Genomic DNA, 23,076 nt, shown 5'->3' with positions numbered 1-23,076 from the left:
TAAAATACATGCACAGTATTTGATTAATTTTATATAGATTTCATTTTCAAGTGCTACATATGCTCTACTTTTTATCTGTATTCTTTCTCTGTGATCAGTAGAGTTACTTTATGTACCCTAAAAGCAAAATGCACAGTGATGCAGGCAATTTAAAACTCCAAGTTGGAACTTAGGACCCTCACTGAACGCTGCACTGAAACCCAATAGAGATGTGTTGAATGAATTGCATTATTTTATTGCAAGGATAATGGAGAAACTCATACAAACAGGTTGGAGCTGCCCTCCGAGCACAGCTTGCCACATGAATCACAGACACACCTCCTTGCCTTACCTGAAACAGGACTCCAGGTTTGGAGTGTAGGACCAATCCCTCCCCACTCTTCAGCCCTGTGTTGTTAGAGCAGTAAAGCTGATGGTAGCTGATACCCTCAGCATCTCACACCAATTAAAAATAGACAGTAAACAAGTAATGTTTTTCTTTAGAATTGATTAAAACCATGATTTACACATAAGCACTACCAACCTTCTTGATTCAGCTTCATTTGTTTCCATATGGAAGCTGTCAATATTGGAAGTAAATTAGGAACTTTCATGCTATGTGATCTTTCACTGCATTACAACTTAATACAAAGCTATAAAAATAAGACATTGTTTGCCAAATGTATTAATTTGGTTGCAAAACTATTGTTTAATTTAAGTTTTTAGGTTATATAATAAATTATATGGCTCAGTCAAATTTTGCAAGAAATAAAAGATACTATGAATACAAAATAATATCCTCAGATGTTCTGACTATGTCAATTTGTAGTATTTCCCAGAATTTGGGTCAAAGTAGCAGTTCAGACATTGCTCATACAAAAGAGTCAAAACTTCTTCATCTTCTTCAGCATTGAGGTGATCTTCACCTGTGTGAAGTGGAGAAAGTAAGAATAAATCACTCTTATTCCCTCAAACAATAGCATGGAAATATCTTTCTGTCAGATGTGAGATTTTTTTCTTTCAAATATATAATCTCCTGACTTCTGAATTGTTGCCTTCAAGATAACAGCAATTCACATTTTTATTATATTTCTGAAGACTTGTTCTTAACGGAGGTGAAATGAGGTTAGCTGGAGTTCACTTAACAACTGGAATTTTCAAAGTCCAATGGAGCAGTTCACCAAAAGTACCTTTACTAATAGTGGATCAAAGTATTCTTAAATGGTATTTTCCTCAATAAATTTCTTAATAATTTTTTAGCTTGAACAAAGACAGTCAGTGCATACCTAAGGCCTGTAAGAATGAAAGAATTTGAATGTCAGGTATCCAGTATGTCACCTAAATATCCAGGATAGGTAAATCTGTGCAAAAGATCTTTCAATATCAGAAAGGAAAAAAAGGTTCTTCTGGACAAAAAAAAAAATATTAAGTCTAGCTTGTCTAAAGTTATATAAAATGCAAGAAAGTTTTTAGGTAACAGAAATGAATCTTCAGTCTAAAATACACTGATAAAGCCCTCCAGGCTTTTCTTACAGATGCTTTATACATTACAACTTCTTTTCTGAACCTGCATGTCTTTCATATAAGCTAAATTTAAGTCATATGATCTACAGCTTTTTGATAGGAGATAATTCACAGTTGAATGCAATTTATATGTTGAATTTCATCATAAACGTTCATCCCATACTCAGCCTGCTAATACCGAGTGCTTTGCATGCCCTAAAGCTCCATGATAAGTAATGGCCTGTTCCACAAACAGCAATGGTTTCACAACTCTGAGTATATTTACAGCCAGGATCACACTGCAATATATAGGGTACATTATCTGCAGACCAGAAAGTAAGTTGGTGCATTTGATGCACACAGAAGTGTGCACTTCATCCTTTTAGAAGAGATTTCAGTTCTGTTGCCTCAATAGCATGTAACAAATACCATGAGAAAGAAACTGTCTTTCACTCTAACCAAAGATAAGAAGGTAAAGCCAAATTGTTTCCCTCCCTGCTATGGATGCTTCATCAGGCCTAGGAAATAAACGAGGTTAACTGGGATATTTTGTTTGGACAGCTCTTGGGAAAAGTGATGCAGTGCAGAAAGAAGGTGAACTGAATGTCTTTTTTCCATTTCAGATCACAGTACACAAGCAAATGATGTTCATGCCTCACTCCCTCCCATAGCCTTACAATTTCACCTGAAACCATGCTGTTATTTCCACTGCATTCTTCCTTTTATTATTTTGCTTTTCAGGGCCTATTCATCGCTTCAAAATTATTTGCTTATCTCCCCTAAGTGTAAATGTCCCTGCCTCTTTACCTTGGAACTGGCCACTCAATATGCTCCCTGGTTTGAGTTAGGAATAAGAAATTCTTCAGACCCATCAGAGGTATGCCTTGAATTAATAACAAATCAAAATTATATTGCATCCAGGACTAGCTGGATTTATATCTTTATATGAATAACTCTCTGCATGTATTTTATTGTGACCAAAAGAGGAACTTAGTTTTATAGACCTACCTCGTTTTTAAAGTCAGGCTTCTTTCTTCTAGCAGCACACAAGGCCCCCAAATGCATTATAAGGCATTTTTAGGTGTTGCAACAAATTTCCAATGGCAGCGTGGAGTATTCAGTTCTGAGCAAACATATGAAAACATTATTGTTCTTCCTAAATAGAAGTCCTACTTAAATTAAGTGGTATTTTTCTAATAGTATGTAATGGGTGTATTAGAAGGTGTCTTTCTTGTTTCAAGTGGTACATTCTGGGCAACCTGACAATATATAGGAAAGAAGTGCTTGCAGCCAAATTAACTTACGAACAGGCCACTTTCAAAGAAAATTTCCATCATTGTTCATGTTGCCAACATCCACACTTTTGGGGTTGAAACTGCTCAGAATTTCATGAAAAACCTCTTGGCAGTTTAATTTGCTCTCATGGTGAAAGCAAAATCAAAGCTTTTGTCCTTAAATCACAAAAAAATTAAACGGTATTTTAGGTGAAAAAATAATTTGATTTTAAATAAAAACTGAGATATGTGATATACATTACAGAGGGATGAGTGTTTTTTTGCTGAGCTGAAAGAAGACTGAAGGTAGCTAGTACCTGTAAATACCTGTTATATGAAATGCTGACTGAAATCAGGGGAGCTATTGTTTTTCTGGAAGAAGACTTGATCAAGATATCTAAACCCAGGTAACAAAGAAGAGGGCAGGCATATGGCAGCTTTTTCTGAACTTGGAAATGAATGTACAAATAACTGTGTTGTTACTTGGATTATGTCAATAGTGTTTACATAGTCACCACAGTCTGCAGAACTGAAAATAAATAGTTTCCCTTTTCACAGAAATATATTTTTATCATATTCTAGGTTTTAATATTAGAAAACATCTTGCAGCAAATCTCACTTTAAGATACATGGATCTACATATTCTGATGCTGATGGAAGTCAAGTGCAGTGGATCAGCTGTCAGCAGATGGTGTGGTGGGAAGAACACTGTTGATATTTTCTTCAAGATCATCCTTGAACATTGAACTACAGTGCTCAAATCTATCCTGTACTTATGGACTGCAGGGTTACCATATGAATACTGTCAGCAGCTGTGGCCCAAAAAAGAAGACTGTGTGGTTCCTAAAAGTTTTATAACCTTATCCCTTGGTCTTAATACCAAGATACCATAAAGTAAGATCCAGAGCATTTATAACTCTGTCACTGTCACTTAATGTGAAGATTTTTTTGTTACATCAAGATAAACAAAACTATCTATACCTCAGAAACATCAGTGCCCAATAATGGAAAAATCTAAAATTTAAGTCTAAATTTCTCTTTTATTGTATTGGGAAGCCTTTTGAATAGAAGACTACTTCTCATTGCATTTTACCATTTAACTAATGGATGGTGCAAATGTTAAGAGAGGAACTACAGAGTGAAATGCATTCTTAGAAAGGAATAATCTTTTTCCCCAAAGTTAAGCTTCAACTTAAAGATTTTTTTAAAATATAAGAATTGATAAATCTCTATTAATTTACTAATGCTATACTATTTTTCTTTGCAGATACTTTTAGATAAAATTACTATCTGGAATACATTATGACTCATTGCAGATTTTCAGTGCTGTGATACTTGGAACACTGGAAAACTGCAGACAGAGAAAATAATCTTGGGACACTTCTCAACATAAGAATTAAGTAATTTTCTAATGTGATATTAAAAAAATCAAAGGTGAGGCTAAGCAGGACAGCAGAATTTTCTGGAATGGATTTCAGCATTCAGTTTGTTGTTCAGATCTGGTATATAACTGTCAGTAATGAGCCAGCTCTTTTGCCACAAAAATAACTGACCTTGAGTGAACTGAACAAGGAAAAAAAGTTTTTACCAAAGTCCTCGAGATCTATCACAGGACACAATTTATTTAGCATCTCTTTCAAAAACGATACTTAAACCATCAAGTTACCGTGGTCCATCAGGATTTTTTTTAGACCAAGGTTTCTAGGAAAATACCCAGATTCTAATGTTTGATGGGGATGATCTCATCTGACAGGCCTTTATCACACAGCACTACAGCCTCTCGGCTACTTTCATAGAGAGAGAGGAGTCCAGTAGTTGAGAAAAAATCCAAACTGTCCTGTTTGGAGAGGGAAGGTCATGGAATGCCTTTGTCGTTCTCTCTTCTTGGAGAAATGATCACTTCATTACAGCAGGGTTTTTGGAGTATCTGGAGATAGAAAAGTTTCTGTATGAATTTATCAGAATTACAAACATCCTACATATACGTGAGTCAGAATTTGACTGAATGGAAGTACAAAAATAAAAAGCCAAAATAAAAAGCTATGGTATATAGACAATTTATCTTCTCTAAATGTGCAATCACAGGCACATGCTGCAAAATATTTCAGCTTAAAGGAAAATGAGTTTAGGAACAATTCACAAAACAGTTCTGAAATTCTAGTGTGGATAGCAGGAGAAATACAAATTCTTAAATCTATTTATATTTTTAAAGCTCTTAAAAGATAATAACACAATTAAAAATTTTTCAAAAATTATAGGTTTACTGCACCAAGCCTTGGATTTCATAATACTAATGAAAAATGTTCTCTGTGACCTTCCATGAATTTTTACCCAATGTGCCTATAACTCAAGGATGACTGTTCAATTCTGTTTGGCTTATTTAGGACCCTTAACACAACATATTACTTGATTCTTCAAAGCAAGGTCCCTTCCTGACAGAAAAATTGTATTTTGCTGTCACAAACAATTACGAGTCTACATCTATGAAAATGTTCCCAATTTGAGGGGCATAATTTATTTTAGACAGTAAATTACTGAGACATCTTTACCCCTTGGACAGCCAGAATACAGGGGTCAGATTTATGAGAGCTTCCAGTGAATTCCTGAGACCTGAAGAAAAATGTAAATGTCTATCCTGGAAGTGTCCAAGGCCAGGTTGGATGTGGCCTTGAGCAGCCTCTTTGAGGGGAAGGTGTCCCTGTCCATGGCAGGGAGGTTGGAACTGGACTCCAAGGTCCCTTTCAGCCCAAACCATTTTATGATACTCTATGATGATGATTCTTCTACCCTGTTTCCTAAGATAACTGACAAGAAAAAGGGCATTTGAGGAAAACAAGGTATTTTCTTTATTCTATTGTTGACTTTCCAGTTTCAGTTAAGGTCTTTAACATTCTCTAAGCAAACACCATTAATAAGCAAAAGCCTGTAACTCTGGTGACAATAGTCCTCAGGAAATCATGCTAAAATTTCATTTAAACCTAAATCTGCAATTTTTCTTCATAAGAGAAGTATCTCTTATGCAAGTATAATCATGCCTCTGAATAAGAATGTTTAGTCTTAGTGTTCTTTCTTACATAGGTTTGCCATCCCCATTAGCATAAATTCCTAAATGCATTTTTTATGAGTTAATCTGTATAGAGCCAGAACATCAGGAAACAGCAACTGCATGTTATTCTTCTAGCAAAGGCAAATAATATTCCATGGAAAACTCTGCTACCTTGAGCTGAGATTAATAAACAAGGGAACTTGAAACCAAAAAGCAGTAGGATAGAAAACTATGAGAAGGCAGTACCAGCACTGCAGAAAGAACATTTAGAAGTGTCTTTCTACCCAGGTTCTTTTCATTGTCTTCATAAATTCTTACCTGGAGTTCCCTGTTGAAGATTTAGCATTCTCTTCTAGTTGTTTGTTTCCAGGAATGATCGGGGGACTGAACATATTTAACCAGTCCCTGAAAAATAGAAATCAAAATATCATTTATAAAAACACAGTTTGTGTTCCTATTTTTTTCTAATTATTTTGATTATTTAAAAAAAATCAAAAGAAATCTCAGGTCATCAATTATTCTGAAACAAAACCAAGCTGGATTTTATTATTATAAAAATAAACTTTACAGTTAATATAATTATGAAATGTTAAGACTTTCTTCCTTCTTTAGCCTTTTCACCTGTTCTGTTCACATTAAAATCTGTGGTTTAAGTCAGGTTTGCTTTTCAGATTTCAGCTGCTGTGGCTCGCTCAGCACAGGGTACACAGGAGGTGTGATCCATTACAAAGTTATCCTTTGAAAGCCTACAGGACCCATAAATGGAATGAATAACCTGTGGGAGTCAATTTGATTAAAAATCTTTACCCCCTCTACAGAAAGGGGCTCAAAGACAATCACACAATGTGTTTGGTTTGGTTACCACTGACTTGGCAGTGCTTGCCTGCAATAGGGTGACACAGAATGTGGTGTAACATTCCCTGTCTGGATGGGTGGTGAGTTAGAGCTGAGCTTAGACAGGAAATGGATGCCACTAACAGTTTTCTGAAGAGGAAATATTTGCTTGAGTCTGAATGTTGCTATCGATATGGGGGAAAAAACATTCTTAGGCAAATACATAATAAATAATTATTTACATCCATTTCCTATTGTTATAAAATCTTGTATGTATTGATAAAACTTTGTTATTGAACATAACATGATTCTACCTACTGGCAAGACAATATAGAGGACTCTTATCATAAGTGTCATCTATTTTATTTCTGTAAAGAAAAATATTTTGATGGGATCTTCATCATAGAGGAGAGAGCACTTTCTTCTATTCGTGGACAAATTATGTCTCTCCTGAACACTAGTGTCATAATTTCTAAAAACTATTTTCATGCTATTATCCATTCATGCAAAGGTCAATATTCCTTTCACATACTCCACTTTATGAAACACTGTCTTTGGTTGTTACAGGTCAGAGAAAGGAAAACAGAACAGCTGTTTTTATTATTGTTGTCACAGGTTTTTATTGCAAACTGCAGTGCAGTGACAAAGTCACTCATATTATACTATCTATCAGATAAAGATAGCCCTGGAAGGACACATCCATGTCACAAAGACATTCTTTGTTCAGCTGACCACCTGAACAAAGTAATTCTTTTCACATCTGAAATTGATCTCTGCACACTGTGCATAGCTGATGTTTCCTGAAGTTCTGATCTCTCCTCTCCAGTAGTAAAAAGCTGTAACACATTAAAGCATCCATACCATCATTAACTAGACTGAAAACCTGCAAGTCACCACTTGAAGACAGAATTCGAGGGACCTCAATGAATCACCTCATTTTGACAGAACCAGATCCAACATTTTTGACCAACTTATTTCACTGCAAGGCAAGAGGTATGGAAGGGGATAAATTCCCATATGTTTGCTTTATGCCGATGGGAGCAGTGCAGCCTCAAAGAGTAAACTAAACTTGGTTTGGGATTGATTCAACTTATGTCTGGCTGTTCCAACAGCTGGCATAAAAGCATTATGCATGTGAACTTGTGCTACAGGCTGGGGAGATTAGCCAGAGCTGTAAAAGTAACTTCAACATCCTTCAACATCCATGGCTTTGTGTAAAAGGGATACATTTTCCCAAAACTTGGCAGATTTCTTTACATTCCAGACTGTAATTGTCTCAACTTGATTGTCCGACACCAAAGAAATAGGCAATACACTTCCATTTTCTGAAAAGCCTTCACGATCTCATGTACAAGTTACTTCTGTCAAAGAAATTTGGCAAGGCTCAGTCATCTGGTACAATTGCTAAAATATGCTGACTGCTTTTTTTATTTTTTAGTTTTTCTGCTACTTCTGGACTTGTTATTGATTCTACATCATCTCCTGTTGGCATGTGTGCATAATCTGGGTTGAATTTGGGGACAACTACCTATCTGTTTGCAGTCAAAACGGAAAAAACCTAATTTTCCGCCTCAGGAAACAGAACTGTTGGTGTAGAAATCCAGCAAGTAGTATGGCAGATTTAAAGGAAGAGATATTGAATTTTCTATCATGTCAAAATGCAAAAAACATACTTTAAAATGTTCTAACAGCATCATATTATTTTCACATATATGGCCAACTTCACAGCCAGTCCTTCTCTTCTGCTGTTCTGCTAAGGCCACTGGGAGTTGGCACAACCAATCCACACAGCCATGTGCTTGCCTACACTTCTCATTATTAGCTGTCTGTCATTGTCACCTTATCTGTGACCCCTGAATGCAGCCAAAGGCTCTTTGTCTACACCAAAGCTTCTGAAGTTTTTAGGAATAACAGTTAAATGCAAGCTGATACCTGGTAGCATGGTAGAATATATTTTTCATTCCTGTCCTTTGCATGTGTGGTTTGATCTACCTGAAGATCAGCCACCATAATCATGAGAATCTGGCCATCCACAGAGGATGTGGGCTGACAGCACAAAGCAGCAGCACGAACCTGATTCTCTACAATTGCACTGAAACACAAAACCAGCAAAGGAAAAGATGATCTCTCCGAGAAACTCCATCAAATTTAGGTGTGGTAAGGAAGTACTGAGTGCTAATCCACACCTCTGCCTCCCAAGCTACCTTTCCTTCCACATTCACTACAGCATTTGCAAAAGGCAGCAATGTTTGAGTACCAGAGAAGAACTAGAATATTTCTGCTGGGACAAACTGCTGAAACAAAAGTGCAAGGAGAGACAAAGACAGTGCTCACCTCTAAAGAGAATTATCTTAGACCAACAAACACAGTTACAAAATATAAAAGCTTTAGAGTGCACACACAGTTCTACCAGTCTGGCATAAGCCAGAAGCATTTAAAGATTCATTTCCATGACAAACATGTATCAGAGAATTCTTAAAGAAAATAGTACCTGTGAAGTAGAGAGAATGTTAGCAAGAAGGAAAGAAACATAGTAAGATAATTGCCTCCAACGGAAAAGAGGTAATTCATTTAGAAAACAATGAGGGAACGAAGTAATGACATGTTGTTAGATCCGTATCTGTGCTATATTGATATAGGTTTTATTACTCAGGAAATGGACGAATTTTAGTTTGAAGTCTCATATCTGTAAGACCTGCATGAAATATTAAGTCTGAGAAATCAGAGATGGGATGATTTTTGAGTAGCTGGGTGATTTTATCTTTGATTTTGTCCTTAATTTATTGGAGTCAAATATTATATAAAGGTGTTGTTTCATATTCGTATTTATTTTGATGTATCTGATGCAGTAGATGAATAACTACTTTTTCTAGGAGATGTAAGACCTAATGATTTTGATGGTTCTAGAAGGAGGGAAAGAAGTTTTTATCAATGACAGAAGCAACAGAGATGTGCTGGAAAGTTTAATATTTCCTTTTAAGACAGACTTGACTCAGTTAAAGTTTTTTCTCTCAATGTCCAAGAAAAACAAATACCTCTGCTATTCAACCCCCTCCCACCAAGATACGTAATCAAAACATTTCAGCATTAGGCTTTCATTGTTGACTTAGTATTACTTTCAAGGGTAAAACATTTGACATAATATGTATTAAAAACTGATTTACTACATCTGTAAGTTATTTAGCAAAGTCTAAATTAATCTCCTAAAATCTTGAGGAGAAATTTTAAAAAAATCTCGTGAGTCCTGAAATCTTCCTGGTTAAAAGACACTAAAGTGGTGGCAGTTGATGGATAAACTTCTGAGGAGTGGGTTTACAGCAGGAATTCTGAGAGATGCTGCAGCAGATCAGTCACACCAAACTTTCCACAGTAAAATCTGAAGTTGTTTTTAGGAAGAAACTAAAGCATGTGTGTGTGTATGTATGGGACAGAGGGCTTCAATGAATTTTAAAAAAGCATCCTGAAAAAATGTGTTAGACTTTGACAAAAGTATGGAGGCAATTGGCAGTTTCTGAGAAACACAGACTGTGGTCTGTGTTCCTGCTTATTGTGGTTTTATTCTGAGTGAATAAAGAATACATATTTTTTTATTAAAGAAAATAGTTTATCTCATTAAAACAGAAAAGCTAATCACACATTCTGACTAATTAAAACCACTCTATTTATGCTATCAATGCCTCCAGCTGTAATCAATACAATCAATGTGCAATAAACTATCTAGAGCTTCCTGATAACAGTGTGGAATGCCAAATATTGTCTTTTGACATTGTGAGCTGCATTGTAGGAAGGCTCAGAACAGGTTCCACACACACAAAACAGTATCATGTACCTTTAGTACTTGCACCAGAATTCTTCATTATACTGAAAGCTATTCTCCATACCAAAATATAATACCAATGTTATATAATCTTGTTACATTTTTCTTAAAAATTATTACTTAAAAATTCTTTTAAAATATTTTCAGATAATAGTGGTCATATAGTGAAATGTCCCATGACAGCTGCACTGTGATGGAAAGCAAAAGAACATTTTGGACTTATGAACATCATTTTCACTTTTATGACAGTATGTTAAATTTTGCAGAAAAAAGACCTCCATCAGCAAAGTCTGTTGAGAAAAGTAGTGATGCTTTATTAAGTAGCACTTATCAATGACAATGTATTAAAATTATTACCATCAACAGAAATCCTTAGAATCAGAAGTTCTTCACTGAAATCTTAATGAACACCTTTGATGCTTTGATTATTTTACAGATACTTTTGCAGACTGGGAGACTGAGAAAATGTCAAATCACTTAGTATAAAGATTTTTAATATTGCACTGTCTTGAGATAGCATACTTTATTGCATTTCTTTTGGATCATATTTAATTTGTATTACTTAAATCAATGGGATCATTTAATCCACTTTATTAAAAAAATTGAAATGCTTCAAAGTTTTAGTATGGTTTTGTCCAACAATCTATACCAAAATTAAAAGGAATATTTGTTCAGCCTTGTAGTACGCTGCAAAAAGTGCAATGCAAGGGCTCCATTATATCAAATCAGGGAATGAAAAGCCAGCATTAGTTTTGTATCACTATGAACACATCAGATTGACAGTCTATTCAGCATCTGAAGGGTACAATCACTAAAACCACAAAAGATCGTATTTAACTGCATCTACTTAGTGAATTTTTATGAACTCGAGAGGAGAATGGACTTGTGCCTGGGTGGAGTAAGAGGAGCACATTTGCTGAACTGTGTTTTTATAGTGGATTATTTGACTAACTGTGGAGGGCCAGAAAATGTCAATGTATGAATCAACTGGAAAAACATTAAAAAAAAAAAAAAAAGGACCAATTCCTGACATCATGTGTAGCTATCAACTTAAATCTCAGTGCATACTTCTGCTGTATTAGCAATATTTAATAGCATGTGAAGCAAATCCTGCTGCAAATGCTGAAAGTGCAGAAGTGATATCTTACCATAATGCACTGAATGCAGTGTGCCAGCTCCCATCTAAAGTATGGTCCAGTTCTGCTAAGATAGAGACTTAATTTCCCCCTGTTTTTAATTTTAATTATATCTATTTAAGAAAGTTTAGTAGAGACTATCTCAGTTCTCAGATAAATTAATAAAAATCACCTGGCTTTGTAAGATCCTTCATCCATTCCCTGATCCAACTTTTTTTGGAGCACGAGTTGCTGGTTAGGCTCTTCTAGATTAAAAGATGTGAGTTTTCAATTATTTCCATATCTCTTCAGCTGCAGGCACATGTGTAACTTCATTGACTTAAGCCAAATTACCTACACACACCTATTTTGTTTCTGCTTTGTCACATGTTAATCTTGCTTGCAGAATGGGAGGTTTGGGTTTATTTTTTAATAGAAGTACCTCCATAGAAAGAAATTCTTCCATAATAGCTTCAATACTGAAGCAAGGACTTTTGTAGGCTATTATTAATGAGATTTGATTGATGTATGTACAAAATGCAATTATTATTTGAAAATATGTTGAAACTAATTTCAGGTCCTGCCACTACATATGACTGTAATAATTATGAAATCACAAGAGCTTTAAGTTGTCCATTTTTGTGTCTAAAATGCTTAAAAAAATTAAAGTTCTTGAAAATTTGTTTTGTCTATAAAAGTTACATAAACGAAGACAAATTCAGTATTAATTTATACATCAATAACTGTTCAGTGCTACTCAGTTCCTGGTGGGGAAACCAGCATTTTTAAAATGAAAATCTGAGTGAGTTCACAGAAGTTCATAGAAGATATATTACCAAAAGAATACAGAGTATACTTATACATAAAAATCAAGGATTTTTGAATGCATATTTTAACAAAAATCTTGAAAAATAACATAAATATATATCTTCCTATGACTTTGCATGAATTGAAACTTCTATTTTGAAAAGTATTTAAGGGCAATCTGGCAATACCTTGATGATTTAAGAAAGAAAAAAGCAAGCCATGAGCTAAAATTTTGTTATTTTCCTGGAGTGCTACTGTAGTTTCAAGATATCATTAAATCAGCACAAAGCAACACTTATCATTTCCTGCACATTTTTCACAGTGAGCTGCATTCTGACTGTGAGTAATCTGTTAATCTGTTCTTTGCCTCACAATCCGTCAAAGTGACAGATTCATTCCATCCCTAATACATAATATCTTCATTTACTGTATGCCTTACTGGAACTTTCTTTTTTTCCTAGCATCAAGATTGAGAAAATCACAAGCATATTTAGAAAATGCCTTTTTCCTTCCTCCAAACCACTTCAGCAAGTCCATTTTGCCAAACACTTCACTTCTAATGGAGGCAGGCACCTCCTTAAAATGGAAATAATTTAATTGCCCATGAGATCATAAAAACTACAAGTGCAACTGTGCAGGGAACACTTGAATCTGCTCTTAAAGTCTTACATCTATAAATGAACTATCTTAGGAGTGATAGATTGGATTCAAGGAAAACAAAGGAGATGTGAATTCTTCTTACTAAACGAGATATTTAGATAAGGTTAGGTGCTACTACAAGTATGTACACTATAATCATGCTGACTGGTATTTGCTGAAAATCTGACCTGTTAATGCTTTCCAGATTTTCTTTCATTATCAAAGTTGAAATGATAGCTTTGTACAGGTTATTAAAACCATACACAGTCATCTACATCTAAAAATATGAATGACCTGAATTTGGAGGTTTAGCAGCTTAGTAATTAATATATTTTGCTATTTGGTCAATGTTTTGTAGTTAAATACATGAAATTGCTATCATAGCTTCTGTTAAATGGAAGAAACATTTAATTTTATTTTAAGACTGAACCTTTAGATCATCACTATCTTAACTTGCTGGCTAGATTATAGTCTTGATATTCACTAGCAATATAAATGGCACTAGTAGAGAAAACCAGTGTTTTACCACCTAAGTACTAGCTCTTTCTTCCTTGTTAGTTGTGATTCATTTATCAGAAGATCAGCTGTATAAATTGGAAGTAATGAATTTGCAAAGGTGTGTCAAAATTCCTTGTGTTAATCTAACCTAAGCAAGTAAATTCTAGTAACTACAATTAGATACTCATTGATCATTGAATCAAAAGGATTTGCACATTTAATGAAGTGTCTGTTAGGTAGGATGTACTTATTTTTTTGCATATTTTTAACAATTAAATAATTTTTAAAAGGAATTATATTTTACTGTTCTACCAGTTCAGGAAGCACCTGAATCTAGTGACTGAGAAGTCTTGTTGCAATCAAAGTAATTCCTTTTACCATAACCAGCCACTAACAGCATCTGACTGTTCTGTGCAGATCCCAAGGCTCTCAGAGTTTTCAGAAGATGGATTAAGACCTTAGGTGCTGGCTTGTGGCTGGGCCAAAGCAACCTGTCATCCATAAACACTGGAGATGCCCTGGAAAAAGCCACAAGGGTAAAGGGCCATAGCAACAGTTCAGCTGAGTACAGAAGAAGGGATTGTAACAGTCTGGGAACAGGTATCTTGTCCTTTCAATCTGACATATCTGAGAGGTAAAATCTTTTACTGCCTATTCTCCCTCTTTATATGTAAGCATGGCCTTTGATTGAATGGCCTAAGAATATCCAGAAAACGTGTGTGATAAATAAAATAAAATTATTATTCTCGGTAAGTCCTGAAGGAAAACAAAACAAAACAAAAGATAGTCTACCTTCCACTGACATGGATGTAAAAGCATGTTTGAAAGTATTTGCCATGTTTTATATTTAAATCCTTAGTGCATACGCTGCCACACTTGCTGTCTTAGATTCTCATAGAAGGGAAAACCATTTTTGGATTATTTTAACAAGCTTTAACATGTTAGCCACTTGGTTTTCCATAACCTTTCTGCAGCTAAGCTTTTTAGCATCATGATTAAAAAATGTAACCTGTTCAATTAGATGATTCCTATGCCATTTGCTGCTTTTGTCATGTTCGTTTTCATGCACATTATCGCCTGACAAATGCAGCAGAACTTTGCTAATTCAGATTAACGACTGGGAGATATACTGCAAATTACTCTATTTTGTGGGTAAGTAACTGAACAAGCAAAATAAAAACCAACGTACATTTTGTGATACATCATTCTTGTTCACTTATTTTGACAACTGTTATGTAATTTTATACTACTTCATAATGTAATATTGTCTGTTTTGCAGAAGTAATGGTGTTGTATGATCTTATAATGAATCATAGGAATAAATACGTTTCTTTGTTTGAAAAACTCAGTCTTTAAATGTGATTCTTAACTAAGTTATTCTGCTATTCAAACCTTTGCATGGAAATACAAAGGCTGCTTGTGCCTAAATTTCATACCCTGCATGAGGGTCTGGTGTAGTGCAAATAAATGTTATAGTTACAATCCCTCTTTTACTGCACCATTTCATAGGTGAGTTTAATTTTACAGAATTTCTCAATGGTATAATAACACATGTATGAGCTATTGGAATGTTTAGTTTTCATCTGGGATGGATGAGAGTTCTTGAATGGTAGTCTCAAAGCTGATGATACTTTCAATATTTGAAAGTTTACAGCTGATGTGTTTTTATGCTGAAATCACTGATAATATGCAAATTATGGAAATTTCAGGTACCATGATAATGGCAATATATATGGTAATGATAGATTCTAAAAAAAGACTTTTCTAGAAGAAAATTTCAAAGAAAGAGAAAGAAATAATTTATTCACTAAAACCAATAGAGTGGTCAGAATGCACAGAAAGAGGTGTTCATTTTGTTTACATATAATTTATAACTTACATACCTAAATTTTACCAGTCATCAAGTTTGAATATAATTAAAAGACACTTTTAGTTAAAGGTACATTTAGGCATTTCATGATTACCTGAAGTGCTGTGCATGCATATCATTACAAAAATAAGAAAATTGCATTGTTAGATAAAGTAGCAACTGAGGATTTGAGTTCTGTTTTTTTCCTTAAGGTAAAATTAACAACTTTAAAAAAAAAAATGTTATTGTCCTCCTCAAACACACCACTCTCCATATCAGTGAAACATCTTCTGGTGACAAATCTCAAATCTATAACATTTACCATAAAGAGATGAAAATGTTATTTACTTTTCTTTGGCTCATTTATTTTTTGGGTTTTTTTTTTCTTGTAGAGAAAAGAATAATCATGACATCTTAATCAGTCTAACTCAACAAATGAAGGTTACAATGACAAGACAACCTGCTTTAGTTAGCTAATACCTAGCCCACATGAAGGGAAGTCTGTGGCTCTTAATCATTTGTCAGAGGCTGTGGGCCTTATGAGCTGATTTTAGATAGAAGAAACTGAAAAAGAAACATCTGGGTAAAACCTAATTGAAAATTTGGCCATGCACATTTGGCATGAAATTATTTAAGTAAAATACACTTCTTGTGAAAGGATACTCAAATAAATGTTGAAATATTTGTACCCTACTTTAGTACAGTTTCTGGGGAAGAACTGTTTGAACAAGAGGAAAAAATTATATTTGGTAGTTTGGGAAGAGTTGAGTAGGATGCCAACACAGGATCTAGTGAGGTAATGTTTATAAAGAGAGGGTTTTTCTAGCAAGTTGCAACCTTTCTCTAAGGTAGAAAAATGATCTTTTATCAGAAATAAATTTTCTGGAGAGCATCTGTAGAAATTTATAGAAGTTTCTTAATAAATTAAGTTCAAGTGTTCTTTTTAAGAGAGCAGCTCTGCATATCACAGTTCAGTATGGCTGAAATTCCAGAACACTTACTATCTTCCAGGATTTCCTGTAGTGAAACTTCCAAACCTTCTATGACACACAAACAGTTTGGAGGACAAAATCTTACAAAGTAGGTGCTGCTTATAGCAACTTGTAGTCCTTGCACTGGAGAAGAAGCAACACAGACAGTGACAGCTCCCTGTTTGCAGAGAAGAAAGCAATTCCCGAGTCCTGCCAGCAGCACATCAGTGGTGGGAATTGCACAGCCAGGGCCAGAACACTGCACATCACCTCACCCTTCTGGCCCTGCAGCCTCTGCACTCAGCTGTCTCCTTTCATTAACTGGTTCTCTGTCTTGCAGAGCAGCACCAGGAGGGCTGATTTGTATGGCAGGAGCAATATTCTTGGCAAACTTATGACCTTTACCCAGTGGAACCAATGGACAATGAGTCGAGCGGAGTATTTTTATTGACTGAATTTCCACTACCTTCACAGACTTTCTCTCCTGGCTTATTCTTTTATCTTATTATGGACAGAACCTACATTTACTGGACAATAGCTTCCATATTGGTCTCTTTTCATTTCCCAGAAAATATCACTACTACACTTTTAAAAATTACTCAAGACCTGTTCTTTACCCCTCTTTACAACAAATTATTTGTTCCTTCAGCAAATGCACCATATAACTGTCTTTATACCATAGCATTTACACCCAAACACCTAAAGGGGCTGTATTTCAAATATTCTATGTGTTCCCTACAAAACTATAGTAGGCTTACAAAGTTTTAGACATCTTCTAGTTGCTTATAAAGGATTTGTAAAAATTGCCTTTAAAAACAGTTTAGGAACTAAGTTATAGAATTACCATTAATTTTATTTCCCCCTTATTTAAGTTCACATCCTCCATGAAAAACATTACAGTTTTCCATTATAAATGAAAGTAATGACGTGAATAATGGTATTCAAGTCACATCATCTCCAGTTTTTATATCATGATGCAAACTGACCTCATAATTTTGTCATCTTCTGTATTTACAGCCCAATAATGCTTTTCTGGCAGTTCACAAGGGTTACTGAATTTATGAGGCTCTTGCAAGTCAGGTATTTTATGAATACCACCTGCATTTCTCGAAAATGATTTCTAGAGAAATTTAAGTCTACTGTATATACTGGATTATAATAGCATAAGAACTAAGTCATAAATTATACTATTTTGTTTTAAATTTTATTATATGGAAAAACAAGTTTTCATTGTTGATTATATTACCTTGATATGATGAAACACTTTCTTTTTACAGATAATGGTGTTTATTTGTTTTTTCAGTATATAAAATGTACCAAGTACCAAATTGCTTTAGCACATGAATAAAAATAACTTAATAAAACCTGACTTAACAAATGTATGGGCAAAAAGAAGACAAACAACGTAGCTCACACTAAAATATAGGCAATTATAATATCATGAGAACTATAAAATCAATTTTGGAATAAAGAGTCCAAGGTTCTGTGTCAAGGTACCTGCTGTTGCACTCTGTGGACTGTAGTCAATTATCTCTGTCCACTTCATTCAACAGCTCATAAGGAGATGGTTCCTTAGACAACCATCACCCAAGGCAGAGAGGTCTTCTAGAAAAACCTAAGTACCTTGATTTACATGTGAAAGGGAACAGGAATCCAGGATTATTCTTTAACTCTGGTAATACATTGGAAATATATGGCTGTGTCTTGAAATAACTGATGCATCTGGGTGAACTTGCACAGAAAGTTTCAGATTGTTCACTTCATAAAATCTAATCAGAAGATTTTGAATCCATAAAAATACGGATAGCAAATGGCTGAAAACATCTGTGTGAGGAGAAACACATCCTGCACAACTGACTGAGAGTGAGCTCTCATAAAACATTTCACACTATTGGTAAAATATAAAGTTGTAATTGAAATGTCCTCTCGTCCTATCCCTGCCCCCTAACACACATACATCATCCAGTTAGAACTTGGACAAGCAAAATCCACATTAATGACACCAAGTGAAAGTGAAATAGGACTGCTTTTAAAAATTAGTACACCTCTTGTTCAGGCAGTTAAAAAATTGACAAAGTGATGTTAGGGTTTCACAGGTACAAAGCAGGTCTGAAACTGGACAATTAATCTTGATTGTCTCAACAGTCTCAATGTGATTAATTTTCCTTAGCCACCTTCTCCTCTTGTCATCTCACCTTACATTAAAATCACAGGGGTTTTGTTGCTGATTCCAAACAAAACAGATCAAGCTAAAAACCTGACAGACAAAATATGCTGTAGACAGGATCCGTTTGCTCTATCCCAGAGTGTAGTAACCCCCTCTCCTAACTGGGCTATCTATTGAAAAAAAAAAAACCTTTCTTAATAAGCAGCATTAAAATCTTTTGGAACAAATTGATTCCCTGACACCTACAGTCACATACAGAATTCTAGTTCTAAGCCTTCAAAGCAGAGAGGGAGAAAGAAATAGATGAGAGTGTATGTATGTGAGATGAGGACGATTTGCTGAATCACACATCAAAGCAGATGTAGGAGCAAGGCCTGTGTCAGATACTTTAAATACACAGTGGTACATCCAAAACATGCAGAATTCAGTTCTGTGTTCCCAGACAGCTCAGACATACTGTAGACAATGACTAAAATGAGCAGTAAAGCCCTCTGAGAGGAGGTTGCAATTGAAAAGAGATTGAAGATTAAATCAAAGAGTGTCACATTTAATATTCAGAACACTCTAACTGAATCCTTACTGCCTGGGCTATAAATGGAATCTTACCGTGGGTTGGAATGAGAAAGTGGGCTCATTTCTTTCTCATAGTGATGCTCCTGACTGACGGGCTGTGGAAAACAAAAATAATAGATTGTTTAGAACTATGTCAGAGATCTGGTATGAGCATATACATTTGCAGCTTCAGATATTAGCATTTTACAGTCTTTTTTCTTATGTGTGAAATTAAAAATGGATATTCTGGTCCTAACTGTACAATACAACTTTAAAGATTATTCTTGTCTGGGTGGAAATACATATAAATTAAGGAGTCAATCACAGTTATTTCTCTGCTGCCTATGAGAGTGTTGGGACAGTCAGGAAACTTCAGAGATGGAGGGTGGTAAAAGTCTTGTCTGACAGAAGAGTCTGGATTGAACGTATGTACGAAGCATGAGGAAGGAACTCTTGGTAGGATCTGTGCAGAAAGAACCATTTTTAAGTGTAGAAAACTCCAAGGGAGAGGTAAGAGGGCTGGCAGACCAGGTTAGAAGCACCAATAACAGTAATTTTAGCAGTCCCAAATGAAGGTAACTGAAGCACATATGATTCTCCATGGTACTGCAGCTTTGAAGCCTGGATTAAGCTGCTCATGAATAGCTAACAGTGGACTGTATGAATATTCATACAAAATATGATAATTTTCCAGTCAAATCTTACCTACTCATTGTAAGTACATGCCCCAAAAGTTTCAAACTACATTTGGTTTATGGCATTAAAAAGAGTTATTTGCAAGAAAGATCAATATTCATAAACTGACGAAAAAATGCAAGAATTCTAAAGTCCACAAATACATTTTCTCGCAGAATATATGTAGTTCTGCCAGAAGAGATTCTCCCTGCCATTATCACACACCTCTAAAGCAGTTCTAAACAAAATGGAAGGAAATGCAAAAGAAGTGAAAATGTAAGCATATATTAACAATACTTGTACAATTTAGTAGATTAAATGCTAAAATAATAAAAAGTGTTATGAAATGATTTTTTAGAAATGAAAATTAATATAAAAATGAGTATGTCCTCATGGTTTCAGAAACTGGAAAGGGATGTTGTAAAATATATGTTCAAGATGAATGACATCCTAATTACTACCAAATATGACTCACTGCCTGGTGGTGGATAGTGCAATTCCCAGATGATAGCTAGTGGAAGATGAGGACAAGACAGAGAGTGAATTAGTCAGTCTATGAACCAGAATATCTGTCTAAATAATTTTTAGTCTCATTTCATAGTAAAGAATACTCTGCCTCAGTTTTGCAATTTGACTTGATGTGAACAGATCCCTCCAGGGGTTGTCAAACTGAGCTCACAGTTGGCATAATTCCGGGTTTAAATAACACTCCTCTTGTCTGTCAGACTTCAGTTCTGCCAGACTATTTTTGTGTTAAGTGGCTTTCTTTTTGAAAACTCACAAAGGAGGCCAGAAGACTTTCCACAAGCTAGGTATGAACCTGGAAGTACTCTTTCAAATATTTTTCAGATCAAGACTTACGTGACTGAATTTATATTTAGGAAGTTTCTTGTGGAACAAGTAATCTTCTCTGTGAGTACTCCTTACTTGAAAGACAGGTCTTAGTGGTGGGCATAATTTGGATTCTGCTAATGCAACATTATATCACTGTTATACCACTACAAGCTTCCTGGATATATCGGTGAGCAGTTAGGAAAATCTTTCTTCTCCTGTGCATTTCTGACTGAGAAACAGGGACCATATGCATATCCTGAATTCTTGTATAGGTGATTTTTCTCCAGAATGTTTGTGCTGTATCTGAATTGGTGTCTGAAGTGTGGAAACAACTATCCAAGAAGCTCAATGGGCCAATTCTCTGACAGGGCAAAGAAGTCTTACAGGATCTCTAGAATAAAGCAAGGCATTTAAACAGAAATGTTTTGTAAGCTTTGCAAATTTTCTTGGATAATGTATATATGCGTGAGTATAAACTTCACATTAAATTCTGCAATATACAGAACCGTGTCTTTCACAGTGTTGCAAATCTAGCATGGATTTTCATAGGTCTTAAGATTTAAGAAAACATTCAGGTAAGACATGGTCAAATAAAATGTTTTAAAATATTTAGCTCTACATACACATATTATTGAAACTGTGCCACACACACATTTTGCAAGGGTTTAGAATTCTCCTTCAAAGTAAACCCCTTTTAAAGTCGAAATTTTTCATATTTATAACTCAGGTTATGCTGGGTATATGTATAATATTCAAAGTTATTTTATTCCTTTTTGGCTGTCATAGTTTACAGCAGCAGCTAAACCACTTACATTTCAACATTTTCTCCTGACAGCATATATTCAGTTCTCGGTAAACTATCATAGAATATAAATCCACAGTTTTAGTATATCGGTTTTGTAGTTTAAGGACATCTGTTCTAACTGCAGCTCAGTAATATGATTGATCTATGTGCCTTTACATTCACAAGGGTTTCTCAGATTCATTAAAGTCAGTAACATGACACTTTTCAATGACTCTGGAAATCAGGCTAAAAATCAGGAACAAAATTAAACTCACTTAGAATGTGGTTTATATATAGAATATTACTTTGATACATAAATTCACTATCTAACATGATTATACCCTGCCTTGCCTTGCAAAACATCAAAGGTATTTCAAAATTAAAGATACACAAAAAGCTGCCTTCTGGTGGAGCTGTTGCCATAGATTCCACCTAAAGGACACAAATGTATAAAATGAAGAAAAATTTGTGAGAAAATACTCGTTATTTATCTTTGAAAAACATAAGAGAAAGCAATTCATACTACTGATTTAAAGAATCAGAAAGATACAACCTGGAAACACATGTAAGCATGAAAATTTAATCATGACAAGAATTTCAAGCTGTCCTTAATTTCTCAAATTCCAGTATGAAGATTATTTCTATTTCTTGATTATTTCTATTTCTTTTCTATATACTGCACTGCTAAAATAATTTACCTATGCAACTGGAAGATGGCTACAGATCTGTATCTATATATATCTCTATAAACTTTCCTGCAGTTTGTACATCTGATTTTTGAAGGATTGAGCATTTGAAAACTCTTTTAAATGATGGTGGTACTAAAGATCAGGGACATAAAACCAAATCTGCTTTTATTTTACACATATATTTTTTTACATGATAAATATATATAAGGAATAAATATTCACATAAGAAACCTACTTTATAACAACTGAAAGCTGAAGAAATGATGAGTTTACTAGTACTGGGGGATGAAGGGATTGAGAGCAGCCCTGTGGAGAATCCCCCTTGGGAGTACTGGGGGATGAAGAGCTAGACATGATCTGTCAAACCAGAATTCCGGTGGTATCCTGGGCTGCATCCAAAGGAAGCATTGGCAGCAGGTTCAGGGAGAGAATTGTGCCTCTCTACTCTGCCCCTGTGAGATCCCACCCGGGGTACTGTGTCCAGCTCTGGAGTCCTGTGCACAGGAAAGACATGGACCTGCTGGAGTGAGTCCAGAGCAGGGCTGCAAAAATAATCAGAGGTCTGGAAGACCTCTCCTATGGAGACAGGCTGAGAGAGTTGGGGTTTTCAGCACGGAAAAAAGAAGGCTCTGGGAAGGTCTTACTGCAGCCATTCAGTACCTAAAGGAGGCTTTACAAGAAAGATGGGGACAGAGTTTTTAGCAGGGCCTGTTGTCGTAGGACAAAGGGCAACAGTTTTAAATTAAAAGAGGGTAGATTTAGACCAGATGTTAGGAAGAAGTTTTTTATGATGCAGGTGGTGAGGCATTGGAACAGGTTGCCCAGAGAAGCTGTGACTGGCCATCCCTACAAATGTTCAAGGCCAGGCTGGATGGGACTGACTGGGTCTAGAGGAAGGTATCCTTGCCCAGTGGTAGGAGGGACAGATTACATAACCTTTAAAGGTTGCTTCCAAACCAAAGTATTCTGTAATTCCATGATTTTAGATCTTACAGAAAGAGAATGCATGACTAAAGACTTTCATTTCAGCTAACCATTTGAAT

General features: G+C 35.2%; 1 protein-coding gene across 1 annotated transcript in view; it reads right to left on the bottom strand.

Moving 5' to 3' along the window:
- Nucleotides 1–792: 792 nt before the first annotated feature.
- Nucleotides 793–23,076, bottom strand: part of CFAP20DC (CFAP20 domain containing) — a 48,181-nt gene continuing 25,897 nt past the window's right edge. The window contains exons 10-13 of the mRNA XM_088171764.1: nt 19,106–19,167; nt 6,121–6,207; nt 4,092–4,099; nt 793–905 (exon numbers count right to left, since the gene is read on the bottom strand). Coding sequence (XP_088027890.1) covers nt 793–905; nt 4,092–4,099; nt 6,121–6,207; nt 19,106–19,167 — 270 coding nt within the window. The remainder of the gene's footprint in view (nt 906–4,091; nt 4,100–6,120; nt 6,208–19,105; nt 19,168–23,076) is intronic.

Source organism: Sturnus vulgaris, chromosome 11 (assembly GCF_052056855.1).
Source record: "Sturnus vulgaris isolate bStuVul1 chromosome 11, bStuVul1.hap1, whole genome shotgun sequence".
In the NCBI taxonomy this organism is placed as follows: domain Eukaryota; kingdom Metazoa; phylum Chordata; class Aves; order Passeriformes; family Sturnidae; genus Sturnus; species Sturnus vulgaris.
The sequence above is the reverse complement of the archived record's forward strand: the minus strand, read 5'-3'. Positions and strand labels throughout refer to the sequence as shown.